The sequence below is a fragment of the Mus caroli genome, unplaced genomic scaffold, assembly GCF_978045245.1.
Source record: "Mus caroli unplaced genomic scaffold, Mus_caroli_1 scaffold_9, whole genome shotgun sequence".
Lineage (NCBI taxonomy): Eukaryota > Metazoa > Chordata > Mammalia > Rodentia > Muridae > Mus > Mus caroli.
This window is the reverse complement of record NW_028227264.1, coordinates 120,344,486-120,371,361: the sequence shown is the minus strand read 5'-3', so window position 1 is coordinate 120,371,361 and position 26,876 is coordinate 120,344,486. Positions and strand designations below refer to the sequence as shown.

Here is a 26,876-nt window from a genome sequence, read left to right as displayed (position 1 = left end):
TAACCTGATGTACTGATGTGTCCCCCCGGCAGTTCTATTATCCAGTCCTTATTCACAATGTCTTTAATGACTATGATCCACACACAGTCTGTGAAGCTCTTGGAAATGGCTTTTCCTGGGTACAGTTTGGAGGGAAGCTGCTGTCAGAAGTGTAAGTTAGGCTGGTCAAAGAGGAGTGCAAGCTAGACAGCTCTGTGTTTCTGCCAGTGTCTATATCTGTGCTTACTTCCAAGGATGCTCTAGTCAGTCTGATATTGCTTGTGTGGATGAAAACGAGGCGGACGGACATGAGAGTAGTCAATGTGCCGAGAGACTTAAACTCGTCGGTGGCTCTCGAAGAGACACAGCTGAAACTCCTGTACAGAGAAAGAGCCGCCGGGCGGTGGTGGCGCCCGCCTTTAATCCCAGCACTTGGGAGGCAGAGGCAGGCGGATTTCTGAGTTCGAGGCCAGCCTGGTCTACAAAGTGAGTTCCAGGACAGCCAGGGCTATACAGAGAACCCTGTCTCGAAAAACAAAAAAAAAAAAAAAAAAAAAAAAAGAGAAAGAGCCACGGCATATGCTAAGGCAAAGAGTTCAGTTCTGTCTTAGTTAGGGATTTACTGCTGTGAACAGACACCATGGCCAATGCCAGTCTTACAAAGGACAACATTTAACTGGGGCTGGCTTACAGGTTCAGAGGTTCAGTCCATTATCATCAAGGCAAGAACATGGCAGCATCCAGGCAGGCATGGTACAGGAGGAGCTGAGAGTTCTACATCTTCATCTGAAGGCTGCTAGCAGAATACTGACTTCTAGGCAACTAGGACTAGAGGGTCTTAAAGCCCACACCCATGGTGACACACCTCCTCCTCCACCTCCTCCTCCTCCAAGGCTACAACTTCTAATAGTGCCACTCCCTGGGCCGCATACACAAACCATCAGAAGTTCATATCTGCCCCCAAACAAGTGAAAGATGGACTCAGAGTTCTGTGTTACTGACATTTACTCTGGTACCCAAGACTGTTGTTGGAAGATGTTTTTGCACAGATTGAATAAAGGGAGGTACAGTTGGGTCACTGCAGGAGCAGAGAGGCCACCATCGGGGCTACCGTCAGGACTCTGCTGCTGTCCTTTGCCCAGTTTCTCATCTTCAACAGGTGCAAGAGTCTTAGAGAAGTCATTAGCACTTTTATTTCCAAGAGGTACTTGTTTGAGCCTGACCGTCCAATGAGTTTGTGGGGTTCTTTTCATTACTGAATTTATTCTTTGACAATTTCATACATGTAGGTAATATGCCCTGGGAATTTCTGTTTTCAATTAAAAAGTAGGGTTAGCAAGTATACCATCTTCCACATTCAAAGACCTCCCTCTCCCTTGAAAAGCATAATTCTTCATTGATTTAACTCATGTCTTCAGTTTGTTCTCCTCTGAGAAATGGGTCTGATCATGAAGGTGGAACACTCTACCACTGGGTTTGATCCCCAGAGACTCTAATTTCAGTGTACTGGGCACCGTCTGTATGGCAGCATTTTCTAGGGCTCTGCTAGTTAGTGGCCATGATACCAGGCCTGGGCTCTGCCCTCTCGGAAATCTGATTGCAGAACTCTCTCCTTCCACTGTGTGAATTCCAGGGATTGACGCCATGTCCTCCCATGGCTTGGTGGCGAATGACTTTACCCAATGAGCCATCTCACCAGCCTCCGAGGTGCCACCCTCTTTTTAAAATCTACATCTACTTTCCTTTTGCGCATAACCCGTCCTTAATGCTGAGTTCTCTAAACAAATTCTAAAGGCACTGGAAAGCTGAGACAAGAGGTATTAGCCTTCCCCAAGTCCCTAACTTCTGATCTGCTTGTGTCTAGTCCTGTAATTCAGGGTTGGAGTCATCATCCCCCGACCCCTCCAGGCAAGATAACATCAGCAAGAATGCAGGAAAGATTTTTTCAAAGGTGCCCTGAGGAGATCAAAGAGATTATGCCAAAACAGGATAGTTCTCACAGAAGGCAACCAGTGCTTGGCCCTGTGGAGAAGGTGTGTTGTCTCGATTGTTCTAAAGAGGGGCAGGGACCTGCTTCTCCCAAGCTTCATTTCTGGCACTACCAGATGGACTCTGCCTTCCAAAGGCTTTGTCTTTAAGCCTAGGGAAACGTTGAGCTCCTCTTCTGGGTTCAGAGGCTCCAAGAGTCCTCCTTATCTGGCCTAGGCCCCTCAGTTCCTCAGCTAGTAAGCAGCACTATGCCAGGAGCTTAAAAGTCAGTCAAAGAGGTAAAATCTTGGAATGGTCAGTAGTCCAGGAGAGTCAGTCTCTCCTGGAAATACTAGGGATCCTGCCTTCCCCAGGTAAGAATTGTAAGGGGGAGACTAAGAGATCACCAACTTTCTTTAATACTCTTGAAGTCACCCATTAAATCCAAGTTCACACAGGTTGTGCCGAATGTGTTGCTGCTAAGGCCATCATAATGTCCTTGACATTTGTTTTAGACCAGTATTAATGTATCTCGATCAATAGAGAGGTGGAACATCCACAAACACAAAGAGTGTTCCCAAAACTAAGCAACTCTTTAGCGGCCCTCCAAGCCTTAGTCATCTTCTGTAGATGACAACTCCTGTATCGCTGATGATCGAAGATGCCCGCACATCACTCGGTCTTTCTGTCGAATCGTAACACACACCTGGTGAGTTCACAACCATTTCCTTGACACAAGATTAATATCGCAAGCACAAAGAAGCAGGGCTCATGCTTGCGCACAGGTGTCCTCAAGCAGCGCGGGAGGAAACAGTACTGATGGCAAAGTAAATCGCTCTTCTTCTGAGAACTCTCTTCTGGTCCCTTCTCGAGCCCATGTGCCCAAGTGTAAAGGCCTAGCTTTGAAAGCGCTTTATTTTGCAGATCAAACACTTAAGAGAAGCTGACAGTAAAAAAGCCAAAGCATCCTATGAGAAAGGCCTGGAGGAACAGTGGGAAATACCTCAGTGCAGAGCTATGCATCTGTGGAGGGTGCACTGTTTGTGTTTCTCAGGCGGTCCGGGTCCAGGTGGTTGAGGCTGGGAACTGCAGTCAGAGTTAAATCTGGTTCTCTGTTCCCTAGGATGCCCTGTCTCTGGGTTCTCTGCAGGTTCCCTCCCTGAACCTTGCAGAGTGGGAAAGGATTCCTGTGAGAGTCAATGTTTCCCTTGGAACTGTTTTCACCTGCACCTTTGGAATGGCGAGTAGAATACTCAGGTGCAGCGTTTCTCTGTAAAATATAAAGAGCTGCATAAGTGCTTAAAGGATCTGAGAGCGCACACCAGAGAGTCTATCCCTGGATGAAATCACTAACCGCAGGCTTCAGAGATTTCTTCATCAGGCAACCAGTTTGTTTCAGTTACTGCCAGGTGTGCTGAGTGATCCCAGCTCGTTGCCAATTGGCTGGGGCCAGGGAGGCAGAGCTCGAAGGCGGCTAAGGAAACAATGTATCACTGACAACTTCCATCCATCATCTGAGCCTCTGGCCCGGCCAGAAGCTGGAGAGAATGGGCTCCATGTGCGCTCCCTTTGGGCTTGTGCACTCTCAAGCCCAGACCAGTAGGCCTGAGAGGAAGCTAGTCTTCCCTGAGAAACAGCAGGCAGTGAATGGCAGGCACCAATGTGGTGGCAGAGATAGAAGTGAACACCCGTGCCAAGCTCCGTGACCCGGGGTGCTGGGAGCCTTTAAAGCATATTGTGATGGGCACCCTGAGGTCACCTCCATTGTTTCCCAGGCACGGCTTTATTGAGACGCCAGGTCTTTTGGGTTCAGACTCCATTTTAGAGAACCTGACCTGAGGTTGAACTCAAGTTAAGTAACATGCCAATACCTACCACCAGGCTACCCCTTTCCCCACAACAAGGTCTGTATCTAGTACCGGTTTCCAAGTTACCCCCCAAACCAAAACCTGCGTCTAGCACCAATTTCCAGGGTAGTTCCCAACAAAATGCACCCCCAGGTTACAAGCCTGCCCCTGGCACTTCAATTCTTAACAACCACCCATCAGGAAAAAACACAAGAGTTACATTTATGGTTTGATTCTTAGCACCAGCCAATTATGATAAAGGCCATAATACCCCCCCCCCATCAGATGTGTGCCAGGCTAGATACCCACTTCTTGTTTCTACAAATGCTTGCCTGAAAATAAGCTTAGGGCTGCCCCCTCCTGCTCTGCTGCATCAGATACAGTAGTGTGGCCCAAGCTTGAACTTGGATAAAGAGACCCTAATGCGATCGCATTGGAATCAGCTCCTTGGCTATCTTTTGGGGTTCACGAACATTTCGTGGCACAACGCTACCCTAACCCATGTTTGCTTGCAGATAACTGTTGTCTTCTCCTAACTTCATCTTCTTTTCTCTGTTCCTTTTGCCTGTACCAGAGATACATTTTGGAGTGAAGTGTTCCTTTCTGTTCAATCAGAGGGCCAGTCCCTAATTAGCGAATAGAAGCACAGGTTGAAAATCAGCTTAGGTCACCACACTGAGTCACTGTCGTGTAGTTACTGAAAAGTGTAGGGGACTTAAGAAGACCACATAGATTCCAACAAGCTTTAAGTCTGTCCTTACTATACTTATTCAACAGGGAGGCACGCTCACACGTACACTCAAGAAACGATTAGTGGATTGAAGCAATCTCGTTTATTTTGCCCAGAGAGCTGCGTTCTCTCAATAACTACTGCTGTGCAGGCTCTCACGCCCCACCTCCGGCTTTCCTCCGCAAACTTCCCTCGGATGCCGAGGGACCAAAGTGCCAGACCTGCACGTGAGATCAGTAACTGTGTGCCAGTCGCAGGATGCTAGCTTCCTGTCAGCCTGCACCTTACACGCGTTGGCAGCAGAAACAAGTGCTTCTCTGTGTCACGGGATGAGCACATGGAGTCCTCCGGTGCCTCCTAGCCGCGGATACCTGTGGCCTCTATTGGTGGTCAAAGGGAAAAGCAACCTGAGGTCACCGAAACCTCCACAGACTGGGATACAGTAACGCAAGACTTGTTTTTGTAGGCCTGCTTCATATTTTATTCCTCCCAGGCAATAGATCAGACCACTTCAGGTTCACTTTTAGTCCTTGAATAAATTGACACGGTATGCTGGCAGTAAGGCAAGGATGTACCTTTAACACGGAAGTGCAGGGGACGCCGAAGCAGCTATCAGTAGTGTTTATTAGAAACCAGAGAGCCTTTAGCACTGAGCTTAGCACCTGCAGAGAGAGAATCGAGACTCTGGGTGTTTCCGTTCTGGTGAGCCTCTTACATCACCTCTCTCTTCATACCACTCCCTTCTGAGACCCTTCTCAGTTTATAAACAGCTCTGGTGGGAGGACGGAGCAAATCACCTATAAGCCACTTATGTCCTGATTTTACCTTAATCCCCAGTCCTTCCTCTCCCACCCGACAGCCACTTCCTTCATATGTGTCTCCAAAGCCACCACAGAGGCCCCTCTACACCTTGATACTTTCCCTCCCCAACCCCATCCCTGTCTTCTCCTGGCTGGTTTCTACTGACTACATCTTATGTGTCACTGCTTTTCTTGCTTATTTTCGGTATCTCTAGCTGACAGGTAAGCACTCAGAGGCCAGGGATTGGTACCTGAATCTTCAGAGTCTAGGACAGTGCCAGGCATGTGAACAGGTACTCCATAGCTGTCAGTTGTGTGGAAATCATTTAGTCCAGCCATTGGCTTCTCTACCGCACAATGAGGTCTGTGTCCCCAAAGCCTTTTGGAGGTGGTGCATGGATGTCTCCATCTACCTACCCTGTCCCGGCTAAGAGGAAGCGGGAGATGTGTGCATGTGGCGTGTGGTACCATCTGGAGCCGTACTCGGCTTTAAAACAGTTACTGCAGGCACATATCCAGTAGCTGGCCTTTGTGGGGTCGCTGCATCCGAATGACATCTCCACTCGATGGAACATAACCAACACTCCTTCCTTCTGACACTCACCTTCCTCAGTATTCTGAATAGTCAAGGACTTAGGTTTGAGTGAACCGCCTCTTCCTTCTCCAATGCACTTCGTGTGTGAAAAGAGAAGCCAGCATGACAGTCCACCTATTGGAAGCTAGAAGACAAGCCATGGTGTGGGCTGGAGCCCTCCCATGTGCTCTATTTGCAGCTTTGGTGACCGTGACATAAATCTCCCGAGTCTTGCCACTGCTTCCCTGGGTTCCAAGAACATCCAGGAGTGATGTTAAGTTTTACCACCCATGAAAACAACCCTCACCTCTGTCATGGCCAGTTAAAGTGTATCTTTTACAGTGGACTTCTGCATATCTGAAACCCACCCATCCAAAGCCAAAAAGTCATGCCAGGGGGAAGAGATTTCATGCTGTCCTGTTTCTTACAAGGGGAGATCAAGGGTCAATTCAATTCATAAACTTACTGCAGTCAATTTCCAGCTGACTGAGAGAGTTCACAGATCAAAACATACAGTGGCTCTTAAATGATGTCTGATATGCACAATTCGAGTGTTTTTTATTCTCAGCGTGTGGTACAAAGTCTGTCTGGAGCCATCTCTTCAGCTATTGACAGGCAGATTAGAAATGGTTCAGGATGCTTTTCATTATTTTATTCCTCCCCAAGCCAGTCATCCAGTCCCCTCAAAGCCCACTTGGTGCATGTGTGCCTTAAGCATCCTTTTTCTCTTACAGTGTGGTGCTCATCTTGGGCACATTTTTGACGATGGACCTCGTCCGACCGGCAAAAGATACTGCATCAACTCAGCATCCTTGTCCTTCACTCCTGCAGACAGCAGTGAGGCAGAAGGAAGCGGCATCAAAGAGAGCGGCAGCCCAGCAGCAGCAGACAGAGCTGAGCTGTAAAATCAGGGGTAGCGGTGGGAACAAAGTGTTCTTAATGCACAGCTGATTGAAAAAAACCAAAAAGTGGTTTATCTTAACAGAGCTATTTTTTCAGAAGCTATAAGGGCAGTTTATGCTGTTGAAAATGTTTCTCTCTCTCTCTCTCTCTCTCTCTGTCTAGATGGCAGTTCTGCCCATCCATGTATCTTGCTGTTGACTAGGTCCAGAACTGTGTGTAGCTCTTGCAAACGGAGATGGCTTTGTGGAGCTTCTTGGTAAGCTTCGAAGTAGCCTTGGCATCATTTTCTTCCAACGCATACCTACCTTCCTTTACGTTTTGTCCTTGTAGGTACCCTTCCTTTTGATTAAGAGGCGGAGGTTGCGTAGTGACATCAGAGAGCTAGTGCTCAGCAGCAGAGAGGAGAGCTGGCAAGGACAGAGCATCTAGACACATGGCCTTTGCGATAACGATAGAGCACTGCATTCGATCTCTAGGCTGCACGGAAAGTCTGAGCTAAGGTTGTTTTTTCTCACTCGAAGGGTGTGAAGGTCTGAAGTCGTTCCTTATGTTACATTGTTGCCAGATGTGAGAGGGCTCACTGAAGGTTGCCGCAGAGATGCAAAACATTACCTCTGGGCAGGTCTTTATTTTATATTATTTTCCACTGAAAACAGCAGAATGTAAGACAAGTGTAAAATACTGGGCTCCATTTTTTTTTTTTTTTTTGTCCAAAGTTTACAAAGAAGAATGCTTGCCCGTTGCCTCTGCATAAGCCTTTCTCTGCATGCCTCATGTGAACTCCATCTGGATGAGCATTTTAGAAGATTTCCCCAGTGCAAAATAAAATATTAGGGACAACACACTTCATCAGTAGGAGAGAGAGAGAGAGAGATCAGAGAAGACCTAGTATGAAGTCTTGAGCACTAAATAATCCCATGCTGTGCAAAAAGACCAACAGGATCTCATAGGTACTATACCTAAACCAGACTTTCACATAGCATCAGGAGGTCGGAGCAAGGATGTTGGGGATTAAGACAGAATAGTCAGGCTCAAGGTCCACACTTCACTGTGTGTACAAGGGACAAGCCATTTAGCCCCATTGTGCCTATATTTTCATGTACACAATAGGACTCATATCTTTATAAAATATATTGATACTCTCAGGGCAACATTACTATATTGCTGTACAATTAATAAGATCAGTATTTTAAAATCACACTGATCCGGTTGTAATTGCACAGAGCAGGCCAAATTTGCAATGGGAAGAAGCAGAGGTGGACTTGGCTGGTTGGTATGGAAACAGTCAGCGGAAAGTCAGACCTTTATCTTGTAGCAATATGCCAGGTTTTGCTTGCCTAAGCTCTGCGTGGTGGCGTGAGGTTTTCACAGGGCTGATCGAAGTTGACAGCAGTTCAAGGTGCTGTCTCACCAGTAAGCGTTGTGAGTTTTGAATGCTAATCCCGAGATGTGGCTTGAAAAGACACTTAGACTTCTAAATTTTTGAGGAAGACTGGCATCTGCCCCTCGTACTCAGTTACGATGATGAGAACAGGCGTGTGACAGTTGCAGACACAGTGGGAAGCAATAAAAGCCGGGGCAAGCAAGCTGAGACCGCCCATGTCCAGCAGCTCTGCCTTTCTCCAGGTACCTCCTGAAGATCCTGACATCCTGCCGAGTCTTCAGTATCACCCAGTTCTAGAGACGTCCATGCTTTTAACTTGGTACACACAGGAAAATTACCTAAGCATTGGGGTCCCCCAGCTCCAGACGTTTACCCCAAGCTCGGGGCTACTCTGCACATCCCGGGCTTCATTCTTCTCTAGAAACATGGGGAGAGTCCCGGGCGAGGCCTCCAGGCTTCCATAAAGTTTTCACATCATCTCGAAGGATCCCATGTAGGGTGGCTAAGGACAGACGTGGGTCTCACGGGATATTGTCACAGCTTGGCATCCATCCTTCGGAGACACACACAGCCCTTTCTGCCCACTCCCATCTGTGTGGTGGCCTTCCCAGGGTCCCTTGGCTATAAGCCAGAGTGTTGGAGTAGACAAAGAAGATAAAGAAGGAGGTTCTCATGCCACAGAGACGCTAGGTTGTTTTACTCTTCCTTCATTTTTATCATACATATAGCACTAAACACGCACACACACACACCAATAACCAAAATTTTGTTTCCCTTTAACTTTTACTGTTTTGTAACAAAAGCAGCTTTTCCCAGCACCAACATATATATATATACACATACATACATATATATATATATATATCATCCATTGAAATAAAAAAAGAAAAAGAAAGAAAATGAGTACATACAATTTAATTCCAGATTTCTTTTTGGGGGGGCTTAAGTGGCATCAAATTTCAGTATATTTCTGTCTTATGTTAAAGAAATATATTGCTACAATGTCAGTGAGCGCTAATGTCAGCTGTCAGGGACTAGATTTACTTTCGCAGGATATGGAGCTCAGTGAGCTGAGGTGGTGAGGTGTATGTGATCTGTGGGAATTCTGCCATTTAGCACAGGAGGCTGCACGGTCTTCCTCGTCTGCACCCCAGCTCTGACTGCACCGTTGGGCCATGCAGAGATAGATGGGCTAGTAGGCAGGAGCCACGTCCCTATGAGTGCACAGAACAGATCAGAAGGAAGCCGCAGCATCCAATGTATTTCTGAGTATTTAAACTCTTCACTTCTTTTATATATTTAAAATCTTAATGCAAATGATGTAGCAGTTGGAACAAAGACTCTCCGTGTTGTTTAAAATGTCTTGCTTTCAATTCGAAAAAACCCAATGAGAATTAGTACCATGTGCTGGGGGTTGTGTATGATGCTTGATCTAGAAAGCTTTTTAATAACTTTTCTTCTGATAGTTTAAAACTTTTGAAAAGTGACAAGAAACCTTCATTGAGAAGCCTTTTTCGATATTTGTTGTATACAGAAATTCGGTAATAAAGTTTCTTTATAAAAATGTCTCTCTTCTCTGCTTCCTAAAGACCGACCGTGCTCTCTAGCGTGGCTTCCCACCACACACAGTGTAGAGCGACTTCCCCTACGGAGCTGGCCTGTCCTTAGTGTCCAAGGAGGCTCTCCTTTGTTTTAGCCTTTGGAACTTGGACATCCCGTGTAATGAAAGGGCCTCTGAGACTCCTCCAGACCAGAGAACAGGAGGACAGAGTCACTTCTTCAGCCACCACCTCACCACAGCAGAATCTTCAACAGTTCCTGTGTGTGTGTTGTGCTAAAACTATGCTTCGGAGATTCTCATTGTAACTGCAGGTGTGAGACTGCAGGGCTGTGACGTGGTTGGTGCCTAGGCTCTGCTAAAAAGTCCGGTGTGAAACTTACACAAACGTCAAGGGTTGGTCTCTAGAGAAAGAGATATAGAGATCGCCACTGCTCATTACTTTTTTAAATAACAAATCACATTTTTTATTGGTTATTTTATTTATTTACTTTTCAGATATTATTCTCCTTCCTGGTTTCCCCTTATTTATTTTTTTAACCTTTAAAACTCATCTCTATAAATGGGGCACAGTGGCTCATTCTGTAATCCCAGAATTTGAGACACTGAGCCAGGAGAGTCACTGTGAGTTTAAGGCCAGCCTGGACTACCTAGTGAGGTCCCATGTAGCCTAGGCTACAGTTGAGACCCTGTCTTTGAAATCCAAAACAAAATAAAACTTCATCTACACTTGGTATGATACTATCTGTGGTTGAATTGTTTGGGTTTTACTGACCTATTTATTTGAGGGAGAAGCGGGACTGCTGGAGACTCGTTTTTTCAGTTGTTTCTCTAAGTCACATTCCTGGGATCCCAAGTACTGACCAGCAGTTTCATGCAGGGCCTTTCTATGAAACTCACACACATACACACACACACACACACACATACACACACACACATACATACATACACACACACACATACATACATACACACACACACACATACACACACACACATACACACACACACACATGCATACACACACACATACATACACACACACATACACACATACACACACACACTCACACACATACACACACACATACACACACATACACTCACACACACACACACACACATACACTCACACACACACACACACATACACACACACACACATAAAGCCTTAGTTACTATTCTATTGCTGTGAAGAAACACTAAGACCAATGTATCTTATAAATGCAATAATTTAATTGGGGGCTTGCTTACATTTTCAGAAGTTTAGTCCATGATCAGCATGGCAGAAAGCATGATGGCAGGCAGGCATTCAACTAGAGCCATAGTTAATATCTACCTCCTGACTGCAAGCAGCCAGTCATGGGTGGAGGTGCAAGTGGGGCCTTTTTTGAAACCTCAAAGCCCACCTGCAGGACACACCTCCTCAAACAAGGACATACCTCCTAATTCCTTCCTTCCTGAAGAGTCCACCAACTGAGAAACAAGCATTCAAATATATGAGACTTTGGGAGCCATTCTCATTCAAACGTCCACATATAACATGTACATCTATTTCATCATCTATAGAAACTCTTAACATTTCCCACGTTTCAGTGTAAAGTGACTTTTGGACAATACTAGTATCCAACAAAGTTTGAATTTACAAGTTGGTCATGGGGCAGTCTCAGAGGCACCCAGTACTGGTTCCTTATTCATTGGTTCTTGAATTCATCAAAGTGGATTGATAGTCCACCATTTTAACAAGGGGCTGGAAGATGTACCGTGCTACCAAAGAATATTCTGACAAGAACTCGGTCCTTTCTCATCCAGATGCTGGTCTTGTCCTAGGCTGACCTTGAGAAACAACAGCTTGACAATGACTACCAGCCCTACATCAAGCAGCTGTGAGGCCTCCCAACCTGAAATACCAGAAAGGTTATCATGTGGCCATGGAAAATTCTGGAACGGTTTCAAAGTCACAGACACCTGGCAGTTGGAAATGGTCTCCCACCCCCATCCCCCGCCCCCAAGTGGACAGAGATCTGCCTGCCTCTGCCTCTCATGTTCTGGGAGCTGTCTGAATTAGGGTTTGATTCTACTCTGCCAAAAAAGCAACTTAGGAATGAAGTGTTTATTTCTCTTAGACTTCCGAATCACAGCCCATCAAGGCAGGAACCCGGAGGCAGGGACAGATGCAGAATCCATGGGGAAGTATTGTTTACTGACTTGCTCAGCCTACTTTCTATAGAGCCCCAGGACCACCTGTCCAGACTTGAGACAACCAACACTGGCCATTCACCGTCACTTACTAATTAAGAAAACGCTTCACAGACTTGCCCACAGGCCAATCCAGTGGAGGCGTTTCCCAATCCCTCTTCCCATACAACTCCCACTGCTAGCATGAAGTCTGCATATAACTCCACAGCCCAGAAGCCAAGTCACATCCTTACTCCACAGGCAACCAAGTCACATTCTTACCCCATATATAGTTTTCCAAACGTTTTAGTTAGATGATAGGTGATAATAACGTCACAGGGTAGAGGTCATGGGGCCTCTGTTGTCTGAAAGTTTTCAAGTGCTCCCCCTCGCAGTGTCCCCTGTGATACTCCCAGCAAACATGAATGCGCACTTTCCATCACCCAGACTTGATAAGAACCTTTACAAGGTCTTGGGAATAAGCGGGAGGGCAGGGCAAGCAGTGACTTGGCATCATCTGCTTTCTCGGGGGGGTCCCAACAGGGCGAAGGCACAGATATATAAGAAAGTACGACTCGAATGAAGAAAGGCTCTGCGCCTTCTTAGCTCAAAAGAATTGTAGGAGTCCAGCTGAGGCTGCTTGAGGCTCCGTTTCTCCGGACTTCAGTATCAACACAGGAATTTATATTCATTCATCCTAACTGAATCACACATTAAATAAAGCTCTATAAGTCAACCGTTTGCTTCACTGCCTCCGATCAGAGATATGTGGTCTTCTCAATGATGTTCAACCAAAGCCGAGTATGTTATATCCCTAATCATACATGACCAATCATGCATGGAGCTCAAGCTCATGAGACCACACAGACTCTGTCCCCTAGACATGCTCCAATGTAGTTGACAAGTTATTCTCAGTATAATTATGCAGGGACCCACAATGAAGACCAAATTGCACATCTGCTACATATATGCGGAGAGACCTAGGTCCAGCCTGTGTATGTTTTTTGGTTGGTGGTTCAGTCTCTGGGAGCCCCAAGGGTCCAGGCTAGTTGACTCTGTTGGTCTTCCTGTGGAGTTCCTATCCCCTCCAGGCTTCTCAATCCTTCCTCCAACCCTTTTTTTTTTTTTTTTTTTTTCTGCTTAAATACCTTTATTGTTTTTTCTCCAACCCTTTCACAAGACTTTCCTGGAGTTCTGTTTGATGTTTGGTTGGGGTCTCTGCATCTGTTTCAACCAGCTGCTGGGTGGAGTCTCTCAGAGGACAGTTATGCTAGGCTTCTGGCTTCGAATCCAGGCTGACAGATACAGACAGCCATAGCCTGAGGCACCTAGGGGGTTGAAGGAGGAGGGCAGCCATGCAAGCAATGTGTCTGTATAGATGCCCTGAGGACAGCTTGGCACACTCCCCCCACATCAGCCATGTCCCCATGAAGGTCTATGTGTGGATGGAGGAAACAACTCCCATTGTGTCTGCAAGGGTATCGGATTCACAGGGACACGCCGTGAGACCTTGATGCCTCTTTGTTGGTCAAAGCCTTGTCACCATGATGCAGCATGTAAAGACACTGCTGACAGCTATATTTGTCATTGCTGGCCTGGATACACCGGTGCTCTGTGTGAGACAGACATAAATGAATGCAGTAGCAACCCCTCCCAGTGGACGTCTTGAATACTTCTAATTCTGAATACAAGTAAGGCACACCTGAACTTGAATGGCAAAGGAGGAAGAGTACAGGTGACACTGGAAATGCATATGACAAAAACATCCAGTTTCTGGGAATGCTGGCCCTGCAATCTTTCCTGGTGACAGACAGGGGATGAGTCTCCTCAGGGTCACTAAGCCAAACACTCTGCCACCAGAGAGTATGTGAGTGTGGGCCATACAAGGGACAGCGGACTAAAGAGAATTGTTTCTGATTGATTACAATGCATAGCAGATTGATACTTGCAAAGGCATTCATGTTTGGGGTTCTGCGCACCCCCCCCCTTCTTAACACTCTAGCCTGTGATGCTGGTCAGGCATCTGGTGTTTGTTAGATGTCTGGGGAGCATCTCCCAGCATTCGAATGATTGCAGGGAGGGAAGGTGGTGGGGCACAAACTGGCCTCATCCGCTTTACAGCTTCATTACCAAGCTCCTCACATACCTGTGCACATCTGGAATGAATCTCCAGGTAAACCTCTTGGGCTCTTTCTCTAAAGAGTAACTGTAATTATTAGGGCTCTACCCAAATTCAGCTTAGACTAGGTATGTGGCTGAACTTCAGCCAAAATCCTGTGCCTCACTAAAAGAGATTTTCTTTTTTTTTAAACATCCAATTACATAGGACGGGTCTTTCCCCTACACATAGGCAGTGGGGTTCCTGATTCTCTTTGCCCCAGGCTTCTATTTATGCCCCAAGGAAAAAGACAAAAGACTCTAGGGAAGAAATAGAGATAGTCTGGAGTTACCACAAGGTTTCCTGGTACCAATCTCAGAGTTTTAATACAGATCACATGACATATGAACATTTTATAAAAGCTATGTCCTTTCCCCTCTAAGCACTACCCTAAACTTTACATTAGCAGCAAGAGCAAAGCAAAGCAAGAAAAAAAAAAAAGAAAGGAAGGAAGGAAGAAAGAAAGAAAGAAAGAAAGAAAGAGAAAAAAATATCTGTGAAGAAATCAACAGCTGCCCACTTCCTGATTATTCCCTTTATATGGGCCAGAGTCTATCCACTCAACATAACACTCGTGTCTGGGAACCAGTCAATGGTGGGTGCAATGAGGCAGACTAAGACTTCACGAATGCAGCTGTTTGAGCAAACAGACATGCAGGTAACTGCACATCACCCCAGTGGGACACATGAAGCTGAGAAGAAGTGTGAATACAAGAGAACTCAGCTGGAAGAAGGATGAATGGAGCAGAGTGGTAGATGAAGGATTCCACTTAGAGATGGAGCAGATGTGGAGTTCTTCAAAATGGTGCAGAAACCAAGATGGTTCAGGAAAGTTTTAGAGATTTGTGTGGTCCTTATCTTTTTCAAATGGATGGGTTATTCTGAGTTTTCCAAATCCTATGTATGCTACGTTCCCATAGGCGTTTTTGCTTCTCTTTACAGCATCCATTTTCAGAGGGGAATACACATTGTCATTTCTTTCTTTCTTCCTTCCTTCCTTCCTTCCTTCCTTCCTTCCTTCCTTCCTTCCTTCCTTCCTTCCTTTCTTTCTTTCTTTCTTTCTTTCTTTCTTTCTTCTTTCTTTTGTTGTTTTTCTCTTCCACTTTTCTCCTTTCAGACAGTCTGGCCTCAGGCTTACTGTGTACCCAGGGTGACACCGAATTCTGGTTCCTCCTGCTTCGTGGTCCCTGTGCTGTGTTTATGAGCCTGCCGTGCCACACTCAGTTTGTGTTGTACCGGGGATTGAACCCAAGGTTGCAAGCATGCTAGGCAAACATGACGTTCTGAATTTCCTCTCCAGCTCCTGTTTAAAAACTAAGAGAGACCCAAGAGGAGGAGGAGGAGGAGAAGGAGGAGGAGGAGGAGGAGGAGGAGGAGGAGGAGGAAGAGACCTTAGGGAATCTTGAATAGTGCCTTTGCTTTTTTGTGTGCCCACATAGCTAAGGTAGAGTCAGCCTCTGTAGGTGATTCATGTTGGTTCTTACCGCAACCCTGTGCTGTCTGCTCTTGAGTCTGTCTGATCTGCACACACAGCTGTTGTGTGAGCTCCTATTCCAGGCTCCTCCCTTCCTCCAGACACCAAAGGAGGTGAGGCAAACACATTGTAGCAAAGATAAGGAGGTGAGGCAAACTCATTGTAGCAAAGATAAGGAGGTGAGGCAAACACACTGTAACAAGGACTGGGTCTTTTGGTGGCTTCTCATTAACCTCATAGTGTTTCATTCCATTTTACTTTTGCTTCTATAGTTAGATAATTTCAAACGTTCTACTTCTTTGAGATCCATTGAGTCTATTGTTGAGACTATGGTTGACATTTCTGTTGCTTTGTGTTTTGTTTCAATAAATTGATCCAGAATTCTTAGTGTTATCTCTAGAATGCCCATGCATTTCTTAACAGATTTCATTTAATTGGTTTTTAAGGATTTATTTGTTTTATGTATATGAGCACACTGTCGATGTCTTCAGAAGAGAGCATCAGATCCCATTACAGATGGTTGTGAGCTACCATGTGGTTGCTGGGAATTGAGCTCAGGACCTCTGCAAAGAGCAGCCAGTGCTCTTAACTGCTGAGCCATCTCTTCAGTCCCCCTTTTAATGTTTTTTAATCTGTGTATTCTAGCAGCTTTCTGAACTTCTTTAGGACATTATCCTGAATTCTGTGTCATTTCAAACATCTCTCTTTCCTTTAGGGCCACTATTAGAACTTTGTTAGGTTTTTATGGAGTTGCCATGATGATCCAAGCCTTTATAATCCCCCATCCTTACCCTGATGCCAGTAGAAAAAGGGGATTTTGGCTTTTGTGGGTGTCTTTTGAATAGAAGAGAGCCACCATTAACCTAGACTGATTCTGGATGGGCCAGCTTATGGCAGCCCTGGGCAGGTGTGTGGGTGGTTTGCTCCTTATGATTTGGATTTGGAGGGGCAACTGGCTAGATTCAGCTTTCTAGAAAGACACACTGACCAAGCTCCACAAGCAAGCTGAACTGCCCAGTGAGCTTAGATGTCTCACCTCATTTCATCAAGCTAAGGAACTAGTATATTCCATGGCCAACCAGTACCACTATTTTAGTTCAGCAAGTAGAGTTGTGGAAGATGAAGGGCCAATGAAATGAGGATCAACAACAGCAGCATCTTTGTTCACAAGAAATGCACAACTGAGGTTTAAAATTGCTGGAGAGGTAGCGCCTCAGTGTGAGTGTGAGGTCATATGATACATACTATTCATCTTCTAGGAATGATACAGGCAGTCTCTTCTCTCTGAGAGAATCAGCTTCAGCAGTCATGATCTCCCTCCCTGGTCAGGATCTAGCAGCAGGAAAGTAGATGTCAGATCTGTGTTATAAACTCCCAGATAAGGCACAGGGACCGATTGCTCTTTGCCAGAATTAGCTGCAGAGGTTATGTGCTAGGATTACAGGCCTTTGCCATGACACCAGGCTTCATGTTACCATTCACCCATAGTTCCTGTGCCTTGACAGGCCCTGCTTAAGGGTCCCCATGAACAATTAAGCCAACAGGACTTTTATAAAAGGGAGTTTATTTGGGATGGGGAGGAGGGGGTAGAGGCAGAGGAGGAAGAGAGATAGAGAAGGACAGAGAGTGAGGGGAAGAGAGGAAGAGAGGAAGAGGACAGTTGAGAACACGTGGAAGGACACGTGGGGAAGAGAGTGTGTAGGAGAGGGAGGGAGGGAGTGAGAGAGAGAGAGAGAGAGAGGAGAGAGAGAGAGAGAGAGAGAGAGAGAGAGAGAGAGAGCACGCAAGAGCTGTATAGTCCTTCTAACAGAGCCAGGCTCATACCTAGCTGTTGCTAGGTAACGGTTGGGCGGAGCCTAGAAGGAAATGCTAACAGTTCCTTCTAAAGGCTCTAGAATTGTTTTTTTCTTCCTTCCTTCCTTCCTTCCTTCCTTCCTTCCTTCCTTCCTTCCTTCCTTCCTTCCTTCCTTCCTCCCTCCCTCCCTCCCTCCCTCCCTCCCTCCCTCCCTCCCTCCCTCCCTCCCTCCCTCCCTTCTTTCTTTCTTTCTTTCTTTCTTTCTTTCTTTCTTTCTTTCTTTCTTTCTCTTTCAAGACAGGGTTTCTCTGTATAGCCCTGGCTGTCCTGGAACTCACTCTGTAGACCAGGCTGGCCTTAAACTCAGAAATCCGCCTGCCTCTGCCTCCCAAGTGCTGGGATTAAAGGCGTGCATCACCACTGCCCGGCTTAAGGCTCTAGAATTGAGCCTTAGGTTTTTTTTTTATTATGTCCCTTCGATTCTTTGCACATGCACTCTTTGTGTTGTATGTTGAGGTGACACATGCCTTTCAAGATAGACACTGTGGATTTCTGCTCTTTTTATTTCACTGTAAGTCTTGAAAGGAGAAAGAGGTGAAAAGAGAATTCTTCTGCCATCTTCAAACTCATATTTTAGTTTAAAAGCCTGAAAATTGCTTACAGAGTCTGAAACTTTTCAACCTCTAAGTGGTTTACCCTCTCCAAGAGTGGCCTCTTCCACTCTGGGGTCCATTGTGTTGAGACTCGAGTTTTCAAATTAAAGATCATCTTTGGTTTAGTTGAATTTGTAGACGTTTGGACCAGTGCTCTATGCTAGACACCTCTCTCCTAGGTAGGGTTTTCATTGCTGTGATGAAACACCACAATCAAGCAACTTGGGGAGGAGGAAAGGGCTTAGTTGGCTTAAGTGGAAGCCAAGTTACTGTCCATCATTCAAGAAAGTCAGGACAGGGACTCAAACAGGGTGGGAACCTGGAGGCAGAAGCTGATGCAGAAGCCATGGACAGGTGATGCTTACTGGCTTGCTCAGCCTGATTTCTTACAAAACCCAGGAACCTGCTCTGGGATGGCACCACCACAATGGCCTGGGCCCTCCAACATCAATCACTGGTTAAAAAAATGATTTACAGCCTGATCTTATGGAGGCGTTTTCTCAGTTGAGGTTCCTCCTCTCTGACAACTCTAGTTTGTGGCAAGTTGGCATAAAACTAGCCAGAACCACCTCTAACTAGCCCATGGAAACAGCGTTCAGAAGAGAACCAAAACAGATGTCTCTCACAGGAACTATTCTATGGTTACTGTATTATGACCCTCTGGTATCTTGTCCTTTCTTGTCCCCAAAGAAAGATGTGAGTGAACACTTTTCCACTCATTCAAAGGGAGGTTTTTCCAGTCCTGGTCTCTTCAGAATTTTACATCACCTCAGTTTTCTTTCACCCTTGAATTCACTTTGGCTACTAATACTGATACTTTCCTACTGCGTGTAAGAGATTGGTGCCTTGTTATTATTATTTCATTTGGATGTTGCAAAGGGTTTTGACGTTCAAAACACGGTCTTTTGGACACTTGAAAGAGAGAAATACTCTTAATTTCCCTTATGGATGAATGCTATTATTAAAAGTCTACCCACTCTTTGCCTCCTGGATCAGGAGCCTGGAGACAGGAGAACCAAACACAAGCATCATCTGATGTTTCTCTAAGAGCAGAAAGCGTAGCTCTTCTCCTTGCTAGAATTATTCCAATGCATGCGACTTTCTCTAAGTTCTTAAATTTCTGAGGGAAACTGCTAGTTTTATGTGAGGTAGGGTACAAAGTTTTATAAGTGAAATGTTTCAAAGCAGTGTTTTAAAAAAAACCCACCTAATTCAAAGCAACAACAACAACAAAACATGCCAACCATCAAAATACGTTGCATTCTTCGGGAAGTTAGTCCATGTCGAGCAAGTATTTTTGTACCAAATGACTATTCGTTCATGGATTTCGTTACCGGGGAGACATCTTAAAGCTGCTGGATGGGAATGTGTCCTGAAATCCAGTCTGTTAAAGTTCAAACGTTTGATTTCATTGAGTGGAGCACATTTAGAGACCCTACAGTGTTCATACAATACGTCCATCTAGGTAATTCTGAATTCTGAATGCTGTCATGGATTCTCTGGCATTACCAGTATGGTGGAAAAAAAATTTCCTAACTGGACTTTTAACCAGCAAGAAGAAATAACCATAAGTTGAAATTTAAAAGTAAATAGAGCTGGAAACATGCTATACCCCCATCTGAACCCACCCCTCCCCCCCAAAACCAGGTCCCCATCCACCCAGAACCCCCCCCCACACACACACACACAATGGCTGGTTAGACAAAAGCCAGCAGTCCTCAGAAACTTGGGAAACTGGTTTTCCCTAACCAAAGAAGCCTTATCACTGGCAGAAGAGACAAATAGCCATCTGTGCCTATTACCATACCAGAAGGCATGCTGGCCTCCAGGCTCCCTCAGCAGCACAAAGTCCTGGCTCTTCTCACCTGTCTCCTACCCTCTGCTTCTCTAGTTCATGGGGTTCCCTCCCTTCAGCTACTCATTCCCTTTATAGACTACAGTTTTGGCTATACTCCTTCTGTTGCCTGCTTGCTTGCTTGCTTGCTTTCTCTCTCTCTCTCTCTCTCTCTCTCTCTCTCTCTCTCTCTCTCTCTCTCTTTCTTCATCTCTTTCTTCGTCTATTTCTTCTTTCTTGCTTTCCCATCCCCACCCCCACCCTCTTGGCTCTGCTCCTGTGGCTCTCCTGGCCAAGTTCAGTCTTCTGGCCGTGACCTGTCTATTCCTTTCTCTCCCTGCTCTGGATTCTCCCAGATGCCTCTATCTAGATGTTTTCTCTCTCAAGTCTACAGTCAAATTCTTCCCCTTCACCATACCTTGGAGTAGTCAGGCCATGAATTTATATCCCTCCCACACCCCAGACTGCCTGCTGGGATATGGCACAACAAGGGTGGGGTGTAATAGGCAGGATTACACCCCACAGGTCCTCCTGTTCTCCCTGTAGCTGTCTGATGATGTGTTTGCTGCAGGACTGTGGGTCCTCTCAGTGCTGGTCCATCAGAGCAGGTTCTGTGGATTGTTAATTCTTGGTGTCTGTCTCTGGCAAACAGAAGAAGAAATAAATGGGTCAGAGAGAGGTTAGATCTCTGAGCTCAGGTTCTGTCTGCTGAGTGCTCTCCAGAAGACTGCGCAGAGAGGGAGACCTGGAAATGGCATCTAATGGCTTCAATGGGGTTGCTGTTTTACATCTTGCTCTCAAGGTCTCTTCTTCTGAATGGAATCATATCCCAACATAAGTATGCATTATCTATCTATCTATCTATCTATCTATCTATCTATCTATCTATACATCCATTTATCTATCCATCCATCCTCCATCCATCCATCCACCCATCCATCTATCCTATCTATCTATCTATCTATCTATCTATCTATCTATCTATCTATCTATCTATCCATCTATCCATCCATCTATCCATCCATCCATCATCCATCCATCCATCCATCCATCTATCCTATCTATCTATCTATCTATCTATCTATCTATCTATCTATCTATCTATCATCTATCTATCCATCCATCTATCCATCCATCCATCCATCCATCCATCCATCCATCCATCTATTCTATCTATCTATCTATCCATCCATCATCCATCCATCCATCCATCCATCCATCCATCTATCCATCCATCCATCTATCTATCTATCTATCTATCTATCTATCTATCTATCCATCTGTCCATCCATCTATCCATCCATCCATTTATTTATTATCTCCTCCCAGTTGAATCCATTGAAAATAACAGTGTTGGGAAAATTGAGCGTTTCTTGCTTGGCATTGTCTGCACCTGAGTCTTCTGTTCTGATACATTGATCATTCACAGTGTTTGATTTGCCTCAGAAAAGTTAAACAACATTTACAGCAAGCCTTGTCCTCATTCAGCCATGCACAAATGGCTTTATTTTCCTCTAGCCCCAGGGAGAGGAGAGATTTGGATGGGGCCGTCTGAAGTTCCCTGCTCGAGGGCAGTTTGTCAGCTCTATTGCCCAGCACCCTCAGGTCCCCAAGAGCTAGGATGGGGGCAGACTGCATTTTGTCTCAGCACGTCACACACAGGGAAGAGAAAATGAGAAGCTCTTCGGAGACTCCCACAATGTCTAAGCACACATCAATGCAGACAGTGACTAAGCAATAGGACCCAGGAGACTTCGCTCCTTGATGCGTTCTCTATAACATTTCTATGTTAGTTAACTTTTTTTTTCTGTGACCAAATACCTGAGGGAAACCAATTTGGATAAGTTAATATTTATTGCTTTTAGGTCATCTGTGGAGGAAGGGTATGTATGACACAGGAAAGCTGTGTGCCTTCATGGCAGCCAGAGAATCAAAGAGAGGAAGCGTCTAGGGATGAGATTCACCCTTCGAAAGCATGTCTTCCAAGTAGGCCACACGTGATGACATCCCATTTGGTAATAGTCATGAACTTATCAATGGATCAACCTCTCAGTTCAGCCACCTCAACAACACTGCCAAGTGGGGACCAGCCCCTCAGCGCATCCACCTCTTTGCGGGAAGTTGGTGGGGGAGGGCGTATTTTCTATCCAAAGTGTAATGATTTCTTAAATCTTTTGCGCAAAACATTTTCCCCAGGGGAAAATTTTTCATGTGTATTTTAGACACAGCTACAAAGAGTGAAATTGGGGTCTCCAGGGAAAACCCGAACTGTTGTGTTCCCCGACATATTTTTTACCACAGCCAAGCAAACGAAATGAACCTGTGAGAAATAGAGGCTGTGCCATGTGCGTGCAATGGGATATAATTCACATTTCAAAATACAGAAATCCTAACAACGCGGTAACACGGGTAGACCTAGGAACACTATGCTATGTGAAATACCCCAGTCACCAAAGATAAACAGTGCCAGCTCCCCTCGCGCACAGCCTCAAACTCGAACCCACAGAGAATAGGATGTGACCAGGGAGCCAAGAGAAGGAAGGGGTGGTTGGTTTTCAGTGAGTATAAAGCTTCAATTACGCCAAACAACTGAGTTCTAGACGCCTGAAATACAAGGTAGAAATGATGCCTACAGCTAGGACCCATGTATTGTGCCTCTAACTACGTTTGAACTAGATTTCATGTGTCATATTACCACAAAAACCAGAAAACAAGAAAACAAACAAACAAGCAAACAAACAAAAAGATGAAGGCCAGGAAGGAGCTTCTGGAAGTGACAAAAATATCTTAAGTACGATGGTTTTATAGCTGTTCCTTCAACTCACCGAATTACATTCACGTAAGCGTGTATTTTTATATCACACCTTAATAAAGCATTTTAAAAGATACTTTTAAAAAGGTAAAATTTTTAGCTTTTTCTTAAAAATAGTTTAAAACTTTCATAATTGTTAAGTAAAGATCAATGTTTTACTTTTTAAGAAGAGTTAATTTTATCTTCAGTTATAAGTATCTGTGCGCGGGTGGGTGGGTTGGGGTGTGCATGTGTGTGCCTGAAGAGGCCAGTTGTCAGACGCCCTGAAGGTTCATTTCCAGGTAGTGTGAGCCGCCCACCCTACATGGGTGTTGGGAACTAAATTCAGGCTCTCTACAGGAGCAACGAGCACTCTTAACTGCAGAACCACCTCTCCAGCCCAATATTTTCACACTTTTCAGAAGTACTTTTGAGGGCTGGTGAAATGGCTCAGTGGGTCAAGGCACTGGCTACCAAACCTGACAATTTGAATTCACTCCATGGGACCCACAGGGTGAAAGGAGAGAACTGGCTCCTGCGACCCACCCGCTGACTGCCACAGGAGCACCATGGGACACACATATGTGCACACACATGGACACAGAACATAGAATAAAAATTTTAAAAGAAAAAAAAATGCCCAGTTGTAGTGACATGCTCGTTTAACCCCAACCCTCAGGAGGTTGATGTGTGTGGGTCTCTGTGAGTCTGGGGGAAGGCTGGTCTACACAGTGAACTCCGGAGCAGCCAAAGCTACACGATGAGACCCAAGGGGGGAAGGGGGAAGAGAGACAGGGTGGGGGGGAGGGGAGAGGGTTCTGAATATTTTGAATATTTTAGGGGATTATATAAACATTTTAACAAGAATAATCTTGGTGATTTCTGGCATTTTAAGTTTACATAATTTGTATTTTGATTAAAATATTTACATACATGAAACAGGCTTTCACTTAATAATTTGCTCTTCATATTATTCTCATGAAGTCAATGTGGATTTTACTTATATGACAGCAAGCACTGACTACATGTAGTCAGCATGCGATAGATTATGGGTGATACACATTTTCATTTTATGATTTGTTGGAACATCACTGGCTGCAAACAAACAAAGCTACTAAGACCTGAAAAATACTAAAGCAGTTAGGGTGTTTTGGTTTTTTTTTTCCATTTTACTAGTTTTGTTATTTTGCTTTCAAGTGAATAAAATTTCTACCTAAAAATTCTTTGTAATGAAGAACTGTTTTCCAAATGAAAATAAACTTGTTAAATAGAAGAAAAAAAAAAGTATTTTAAAAGGCTGTCAGCTTGACCTCACACAGAGACACAGACAGACATACAGACAGATAGGCAGACAGACACAGGCAGACACATACACACACACACACACACACACACACACACACACACAGACTATAACTGCCTGCCTTTTTGTTACTCATGCCTTGGGCTTGTGAAAGAACGAACAGTTCTGACCACAGCTTTCTTTCATGTGAAGGTCTATGACGTGAAGGAAGACTGTGGGGTCTACCAGATGTCTTACATCTTGGGAGAGTAATTAGATCAAAAGTTTGGCATTGTAAGTCCATATTCACTTTTCTTTCCATAGGTGGTAGATCTCTTCCTTGTAAGAGACTGCTGTACCGCAAGGTTTCTTACCGTAACCTTCTCTTTTGAGTTAGCAATCTGATGCTAAGGGAATCAGCTTTGGTCTTAGTGTCATGTGTATGTCTCTATGTTAACAAATTGGCTCTCTCATGTTCATCTCTGAATTATTCACAACAGCCAGGACACAAAGCAACCTAAGTGTCTACCAATAAATGAATAGATGAATATAATGTCCAATATGGTTGTGCAGCAGCTTCCTCTGAAGTGAAACATTCCCTGCCTCCTGAAGAGGCTACTGAGACTCTGTAGGTAAAGAAAAGTCACATGCCGAGGGAAAGTTGCTCTCAATATTTTTGGAGACCCCTCACCGTCTTCATAGAAGAAGTATGTACTGGGAAGGAAAGGAGACTCGGAATGGCCAAACTGCTGAGTCTTTGGCCTTTAAAGCTGCCTACAGATAGCTGTGAGACCACTCAGTGAGCTGCCATCCATGTTGGGGTGGACTTTTCTGTGATGTGCCTGCCTTTGAGTCAACCCTGCTCCTGTGAGTAACCCCTTGCCCATCCGCCTGTTAGCAGCCCCAATAAAGACTAACCGACAGAGCTAGTCAGACTCTTGTGCAGTGTGCTCTGGTCTTCGAGATATAAGCTGTTAGAGTGAAAATAAAATCCTAGTATTGATCATAGTCTGGCTTGCCTAATGTAATGGCCATGACTCACACAACGGCCATTCCTCATGTGAAGTCCGTCTCCATCTCAGCCAATGTGGAGCAGTGGTGGAGCACAGCGGCAGATTGACAGCTGCCAATAACGGCAGCTCGTCTCAGTACCACACAGTACCACCATCCTTTTCACTCTGAGAACAAACCAACTAGACCGAAGGCCAGTGAAGGGGAAAAGACAGGTACGACTCTTATCTGGGAAAGCAGTGGGAACAGCAAGAGCGGGGCTTCCCGATCCTGTATTTGTTTTATGGTGTTTAGAGGAAAGTGGGAATTTCCATCCTGCTGAACCTACAGAGTTATCCTGAAATAACATTCTTTGCTCGTTGTAAGGAGACGATGGTACTTAAGTTTGTCTGATTCTGTTTTTTGTTTTTTTTGTTTTTTTTTTTTTCATGAAGAGATTTAAAACCTTGGAGAAGAATGAAGGGCGGATCTACTCAAAGGATTCTAGCAGAGGGCCTGAGAGATGCCTCAGCAGTTCAGAGAACTTGCTGTTCCCCCGGAGGTTCTGAGTTCTGTGCAACCACTCCTAACTCCAGCTCTAAGAGATATGCGCCCCCTCCTGACCTCTGCAGGTAACAGCACACACACACACACACACACACACACACACACACACACACACACACGGCAGGCACGAGTACACCTATACTGTAAGCCATCATAGTGGATTACCTTTGTAATATATGTTCTATTGGATCTGTTCCTCTAGAGAACCCTGAGTGATGTGCCCCTCGAATGCCCCTCAAAGTCTCAGGTTTTGAGTCTGGTAGTTTTGTTGAGAAATAGATGGATAAGAAGGATACCAACCACACCAATGGATCGTTCTACTGATGACTTCATCACTGAGTGTGTTTTTGGGAGGTGTGACCTAACTGGAAGTGGCGGGTTGGGAGGGTACCTTTGAACGGTTTATCTTGCCCGGATTCACACGCTGTTACCCAGCTGCAGTGAGATCAGTAGCCCCGCTCCACCCCGACTCCTTATCTCCACATTGTTCTCTATTGCTTTTCCAGCAGCTGTGACCAAATGCCAGGCAAGAAACAATATGAGAGAAGGAGGTTTTCTTTTGGATCATGGTTTGCGAGTATAGTTTGTCACAGTCAGGAAAGCATCGCAGTGGGAGTGGCTTTCGGGCATGGCAGTGGGCGTGGCTCACAGGCATAGCAGTGGGCAGGGCTCACAGGCATGGTGGTGGGAGTGGCTAGCAGGCATGGCAGCAGAAGCATGAGGCTGCTGATTCACATCTCAGCGGACCAGGAATAGGAGAGGAGGGAATGACGGAGCTCAGAGGCTTTCTCCTCTCCCGTTTTTATCCAGCCAAGTCCTCAGTGCATGGGAAGGTCTCTCCTGTGTTCAGGAAAGGTCTTACCCTCTTAGTCATTCCTCTCTAGAAAAAGGCTCACAGATAAGTTCAGAGGTAAGGTGTGACTCACTAATGCCTTGGTGGTTTCTTAATCCAATAAAGTTGATGATCAGAGTTAAACCATCACATAGTCTGCATCACTATAATTCACAGACAAGGGAGCCAGGTGACCATAGGGCTGAAATCCTAAACTATGAGCTCAAAGGAAACTGTTCTTTAAAGTTTTTCTCAGATAGTCTTTGAGTTTTTGTAGTACCTACAACTAATGTACAGCTATCAATGTATAGATATGTTTCTCCTGCGAGCTGATACTCTTGTCCTGTTCGCTATTATAGGATGGAGCTGGAGCCTTCAGCAGATGCTGAGGGAAGGTTTGAGGCTGATCCTGGGTGCAGAATTGTGCCCAGTTCTTCCCATCTGATTGTTCATCTACTGCAAACTGGGGCTCGTTTTTCCCTTTGGAAAAATAATCACATTTTGCTGCATTGGAAAGCATGGCTAAGATTGATTCCTGCCCTAATGTAACAGAACCTGGAGCCTTATAGACCTTCT

The 26,876-nt window shown here is 45.2% G+C and overlaps 1 protein-coding gene across 3 annotated transcripts in view; it reads left to right on the top strand.

Annotated features, from left to right (window-relative positions):
- Positions 1–9,036, top strand: part of Msrb3 (methionine sulfoxide reductase B3) — a 117,280-nt gene extending 108,244 nt beyond the window's left edge. For all 3 annotated transcript variants that reach the window (XM_021175168.3, XM_029482659.2, XM_029482658.2), the window contains exon 7: positions 6,633–9,036. In XM_021175168.3, the coding sequence (XP_021030827.2) occupies positions 6,633–6,803 (171 nt within the window). In that variant the 3' untranslated portion in view covers positions 6,804–9,036. The remainder of the gene's footprint in view (positions 1–6,632) is intronic.
- The last annotated feature ends 17,840 nt before the right edge of the window (positions 9,037–26,876 follow it).